The 6,446-nt window shown below is 50.5% G+C and overlaps 1 protein-coding gene across 2 annotated transcripts; it reads right to left on the reverse strand.

The window, feature by feature from the left end:
• Positions 1–725: 725 nt before the first annotated feature.
• On the reverse strand, positions 726–6,347 carry LOC310638750 (flavin-containing monooxygenase 5-like). 2 transcript variants are annotated; one of them, XM_083360088.1, is made up of 2 exons: positions 6,209–6,347; positions 726–2,622 (listed from the first exon to the last, which is right to left on the reverse strand). In XM_083360088.1, the coding sequence occupies exon 2, from the start codon at positions 2,443–2,445 to the stop codon at positions 844–846; it is 1,602 nt and encodes a 533-aa protein (XP_083216214.1). In that variant the 5' UTR covers positions 2,446–2,622; positions 6,209–6,347; the 3' UTR covers positions 726–843. The 2 variants fall into 2 exon arrangements, with proteins under 2 accessions (XP_083216214.1, XP_083216213.1); XM_083360087.1 differs by having other exon boundaries at positions 6,177–6,249.
• Positions 6,348–6,446: the final 99 nt, after the last annotated feature.

Below are 6,446 nucleotides of genomic sequence, written 5' to 3' on the forward strand. Positions count from 1 at the left end.
TTAGATATATCACCGAGGGTTGCATTACTGTTACTGGCGGAAAAACAAGATGTAAATGAAGCAAAAAAGGAATTGATTGTAAATTTGATAATTAATTGTAAATTTTAATGATGGTTAAATATTGGAGACAGAATTAGATTATTCAAAGAAATGAGTGGTATAATGAAATATGGAATATGGCAATAAATGATAAATTAACAACAGAAATTAAATTTAAAAAAGGGATGATTAAAGTAAATAATTATAATGAAATATGGGATGATTTTATAAAAGCAGTCTTGGTGGAAGGCAAAGGGAATAAACCTGCTCAAGAATATATGCTGTTTTGGAGGGGATAAGGGCACAATTGAAATATATTGCATATTGTTAGTTGTTATATGAGAAGAAAGATAGGTAATAAAAATGGTCCTGGCCGGGGTGTGTGTGTGTGTGTGTGTGCACTGTAGTATTTGTATTTTTTTATATTGTTTTTTATTTAGATTTATACTTTTAAAAAACTAAAAAATAAAAAACCCCAATCATTTGTGGGCAAAACATATACATAATATAGTAAAATTTTGCTCCTTTTAGAAAAATAAAACCTGCCTGTTTATATGTGCAGACTTAACAGGTAAGTTTTTAAAGGCACAAAGATGAAATCATAATGCCAGTATCTATGTAGATTGGGATTGGATTAGGACAGGGGTAGGCAATTTTGGCTCTTTTATGACTCGTGGACTTCAATACCCAGAATTCCTGAACCGGCCATGCTGACTCATGAATTCTGGGAGTTGAAGTCCACAAGTCATAAAAGGGCCAAGGTTGCCTACCCCTGGATTAGGAGGACAGGACTTTTGTGTGGACTTAAAAATAAGCCCAAATTGCCACGAGCAGAACAAGGAGGCCAGCCAACTTAAACCAAAAGGGAACCGAGGCACTGTCGTCTGGTTGGGCAAGGGGCCTGGTTCTCAAGGGTTTCAAGATCCGCTCATGCTGGGTCAGGATGGCTTTCCTGGCTCCTTCCCATTTCCCTGGTCCTTGCAAGCGATATTGATACGGAGTACACGGCCCCCAGAAAAGCTCCAGGGCCAGCTTAGGATCTGTGACAAACCGGGACCATAGGTTGGGCCTGACCCCGATCAGGGAGGCCAGTTCATCCATGTAGTCTACGTAATCCACCTGGATGGTGTGGCGTTGACTTTTCACATACCTTTTTGCCATGGAAAACCTCTTAACACTAATATCAGACATCATCTCGCTGGCTGGGGGCAGCTCAGCAAGCCCCTTAAAGACACGCGTGGCCCAGCGAGCTTGCATTTCTGCAATGGGCATGATGGCCCCCAGTGGCTGCACAAGGCCAACGATTGCCAGCGTGGGCTTCTCCAGCGTGGGCGAGAAGACAAACTTATACAGGGAGATCTGATTTTCAACCACCCTCACCAGGTCCCCAAGGAAAGGGAAGGAGAAGCTGTAGCCTGTAGCAAGGACAACGCAATCGATGTCCTCTTCCTTAGAGCCGTCTTCAAAGAGGGCAGCAGTGTCCGTAAACGCGGCGACGTTTGATTTGATGACAATTTTCCCCGAAAGAATGCAATTCGGGAGGTCATCATTGATGGTGGGATGCTGGCTGTAAACTCCGTGTTTAGGCCTCAAGCCGTAATGAGCATGGTCGAATCTGCTATTTAATTTGTACTGCGAGAACAGTTTGATCGCGGACGAGGGAAGACATTGCTTCAGGAATAGCCGAGCTCGACTAATCTGTACAATGTCAAGTGGATAGCCTTTATCGGCAACACGGCCTAGCACCCAAGCGCCTCGGCGCGTGCTGAGGAAGACTTGTTGCGCTGTGTGGCTGATCTCCACCGCGAGGTCCACCCCCGAGTTCCCAACCCCAATCACGATGACCCTTTTTCCCGTAAATGCATCGGGACTCTTGTAATCACGGCTGTGTAAGTAGCGGCCCTTGAAAGTACTAATCCCTGGGATGGAGTCCAGGGGGAGATGTGCAGTGGTGTGGTGACCGGTGCAGACCAAAACTGCGTCAAAGACGGAGGATTCCCGCTTGCCATCTGACTCCGTGGTAACCTCCCACTGGCCGCTGGTAGAGAAATCTGAGCGTTTTGTTACGCTGCAGACTTTCGTCTTGAAGCGAATGTACTTCAGGAGCTGAAAGTGTTTGGCATACAACCGGAAGTAGTCCATGATCTTCGAGTTGTGCATGTAGTTGGGAAAATCATCTGGGATGGGGAAGTCACTGAAGCACATCATTTCTTTGGAGGTGTTGATGATCAGAGATTTGTAAATACTAGCCTGGCCTTCCTGGGGGTTCTCCTTGAACCTCCAGAGCCCCCCAATGTCATCACTGCTTTCAAAGCAGAGAGGATCCAGACCTTCTTCCAAGCAGCATTTGATGTTGCAAAGTCCACTGGAGCCAGCTCCAATAACTGCCACTCTCTTCTTCTCCATCTCCTGGGAAGGCTGCAGATGAACAGTCGACAGCAGGGAAAATGAATGTACGTATTCTCTTCTTCGCTTCTTGCAGGATAAAAAGTGTTAATACCGCTTCACAAGGCCTTGGTAAGGCCACACTTGGAATACGGCATCCAGTTTTGGTCCCCACGATGTAAAAAAGATGTTGAGACTCTAGAAAGGGTACAGAGAAGAGCAACAAAGACGATCAGAGGTCTGGAGGCTAAAACATAGAAGGTGTCAGGACCCTCCCCAATCCACGTCTTAGGAAAACAAAAACTCTTGGAGTCAGTTCTAGTCCAAAAGGAATTTTTACTAGGACATGTTTGGTTGTGGAAATACAAGACAGGACCTGGTATTGCTTTACAGATTGAAACTTTATAAAGGGTTCCTGGTTCAACTCCCCTTCCCTCAACCCCATTTGGTCAGCCCCCCATCATTTTACTTCATGTCATCCCTTTCGTGGGAAAAAAGGGAACTTCGAATCTTTACGGTTATTGCCTTCTTCCTCTACAGATTCAAATGGAGACACAGGCCAGATGCCTCCTTCCTTAGCCCTCCCCTTTGTTCCCCCAGTTCAAAAGGTTTCTCTTGGTCTTTGAAATAACCTAAGGCAGGCTGAATCCACATCCGCTCCTCCTCCTTTGGGAGATGGCAGAATCCATGGGGGGGGAAAAATGTTTTAAACATACATTTATGAATGTGATATAAATGGATTCTGACAGAAGGAATTGGGCATGTCTAGTTTAATGAAGAGAAGGACGAGGGGGGCATGATAGCAGTCTTCCAATATTTGAGGGGCTGCCCCAAAGAAGAGAGGATCAACCTGTTCTCCAAAGCACTTAAAGGTAAAGGATGGAAACTAATCCAGGAGAGAAGCAACCTGGAACTAAGGAGAAATTTCCCGACAGTTGGAACAATTAATCAGTGGAACAACTTGCCACCAGAAGTTGTGAATACTCCAACACTGGAAGTTTTTAAGAAGAGACTGGACAGCTTTGCTGGCTGGGGAATTCTGGGAGTTTATTTTATTTATTTATTTATTTTATTGGATTTATATACCGCCCTTTCCCGAAGGACTCAGGGCGGTTTACAGGGTATTTAAAACAAAAATCAATACAAAAGTTAAAAAACAATTAAAAAGATTAAATCAAATCCCTAAAAAATAAAAACCCCAATTAAAATTCTCAGCCTAGGCCGGAAAGCTCAAAGAGCAAGGTCTTCAGGTCCCGGCGAAATGAACAAAGGTCGGGGGCAGTCCTAAGCTCTGTGGGCAGCTGGTTCCAGAGGGCAGGCGCACCCACAGAGAAGGCCCTCCCCCTGGGTGTTATCCGCCGGCAGTCTTTAACCGGCGGCACCCTGAGAAGACCCTCCCTGTGGGAGCGCACTGGACGAAGGGAGCTTGATGCCGGCAGCAGGTGTTCCCTCATATATCCCAGACCCAAGCCATTCAGGGCTTTATAGGTCATCACCAGGACCTTGAATCTCACCCGGAGGGCAACCGGAAGCCAATGCAGCTCGCGGAGCAGAGGTGTTACATGGGAGTATCGGGAAACCCCCATCACAACTCGCGCGGCCGCATTCTGCACCAGTTGAAGCCTCCGAGTGGTCCTCAAGGGCAGCCCCATGTAGAAAGCGTTGCAGTAGTCTAAATGGGAGGTCACAAGCGCATGAGTGACTGTGCGTAGGGCATCTCAGTCCAGGTAGGGTCGCAACTGGCACACCAGGCGAACCTGGGCAAAAGCCCCCCTGGTCACGGCTCCTATAAGATCTTCAAAATTGAGCCGTGAGTCCAGGAGGACGCCCAAGTTGCGAGCCCTATCGACGGGGGGTAACACCTCATCCCCCATCGTTAAAGGTAGAATGACCTGGTTAGTCCGAGATGCCGATATGCACAGCCACTCAGTGTTGGCGGGATTGAGACGAAGCCTGTTTCTCCCCATTAAGACCCGGACCGCCTCTAGGCAACGGGACATCACGGCGAGGGCATCGCTGGGTTGGTTTGGGGTTGAAATAAAAAGCTGGGTATCATCAGCATACTGATGATACCCCACCCCAAAACCACGAATGATCTCGCCCAGCGGCTTCATATAGATGTTGAACAGGAGGGGCGAGAGAACCGACCCCTGAGGAACTCCACAAACGAGAGGCCTCAGGGCAGACCTCTGCCCTCCAGTCAACACCGACTGTGAGCGGCCCAGGAGATAGGAGGAGAACCACCGTAAAACGGTGCCTCCCACTCCCAGCCCCCTGAGACGCCGCAGTAGGATACCATGGTCGATGGTATCAAAAGCCGCTGAGAGGTCTAATAGGACTAGGACAGAGGAACAACCCCTGTCCCGAGCCTGCCAGAGATCATTCACCAGTGTGACCAATGCCGTCTCCGTGCTGTGTCTGGGCCTGAAACCCGAATGGTACGGGTCCAGATAATCAGTTTCCTCCAGGAACAGAGGAAGCTGATGTGCCACCACGCTCTCAACAACCTTTGCCAGAAAGCGAAGGTTGGAGACTGGACGATAATTATTTAAAACAGCCGGGTCCAGAGCAGGCTTTTTGAGGAGGGGTCTCACCACCGCCTCCTTCAAGGCGGCGGGGAAGACACCCTCCTTCAAAGAGGCAGTTATTACTGCCTGGAACTAGCCTCGTGTCTCCTCCCGGGCCGTATAAAGCAGCCAGGAGGGGCATGCATCCAACAAACAGGTGGTGGTGCTCAGCCTCCCCATGATCCTGTCCACCTCATCGGGGAGTCACAGGATCGAACTCAGTCCAGGTAACACTCTCAAGACCGCTCGATTCCTCCACGTCAGACTCTGTCCAGTCAGAGTCCAAGCCAGCCCGGATCTGAGCGATTTTGTCCACCAGATGATGACTAAACTCCTCGGCTCGTCCCTGCATGGGATCCTCTCTCACCTCCTGGTTAAGGAGGGAGCGAGTCACCCGAAACAGGGCGGCCGGGCGATTATCTGCGGACGCGATGAGGGCAGCGAAGTAATTAGCCCTCGCCGTCCTCATCGCCACGAGATAAGACCTCGTAAAGGCTCTTATCTACAATCGGTCAGATTCGGATCGGCTGGACCTCCAACCGCTCTCTAGACCTCGTCTCCGACGCTTCATCTCCCAGAGCTCCGCAGAAAATCATGGAGCCCACCGGGATCTGCGCCGGGTCAGGGGTTGCAAGGGTGCAACACGGTCGAGCACCTCGGCGGCCGCCCTTTCCCTGGCGTCCACCAAGGCGTCGGCCGGGCTGTGGGTGAGGGCGATGGGTCTAGACCGGGGGTAGGCAACCTCGGCTCTTTTAGGACTCATGGACTTCAACTCCCAGAATTCCTGAGCCAGCACAGCTGGCTCAGGAATTCTGGGAGTTGAAGTCCATGAGTCCTAAAAGAGCCGAGGTTGCCTACCCTTGGTATAGACCAGAGGTCTTCAAACTCGGCCCTTTTAGGACTCATGGACTTCAACTCCCAGAATTTCTCAGCCAGGCATGCTGGCTGAGGAATTCTGGGAGTTGAAGTCCATGAGTCCTAAAAGGGCCGAGATTGAAGACCCCTGGTATAGACCCAGGCGCCATCTGGAACCGTTGAAGCCCAACCTCTTTAAATTGCCCACTTTGGGGGAAAAAAAGCAAGCTTTAAAGCATTTTGCCTGCTTTCTAACGAACCCCCCAGGGACTCCCCTGGGTTGTCTCCCACCGCCCCCCAAAGCCAGGGCCTGCGGAACTCCTCACCCACCCGACGTCTCCAAGAAGAGGGAGCTTCCTCACCGCCAAGCCTTCCAGAAGAGACCGGACTTGGGCGAGCTGGGGGGGGGGGGTGTTGCACTAGCAGCTGGGCTGGGGAATTCTGGGAGTTGAAGTCCAGAAACGTCACCGACAGGCCGAAGGCCACGCCCACGGGGCGGGGTCCCTCCCGCCCCCATCGTGGCTCCTCCTCCTCCCCGCGCCGGGTGGCGAGACGGCGGCGGCGGGCCAATCGCCGGCGGGGTGGGCGGGGCCTGGGCGC

Source organism: Vipera ursinii (genome assembly GCF_947247035.1).
Source record: "Vipera ursinii genome assembly, chromosome: 3".
Lineage (NCBI taxonomy): Eukaryota > Metazoa > Chordata > Lepidosauria > Squamata > Viperidae > Vipera > Vipera ursinii.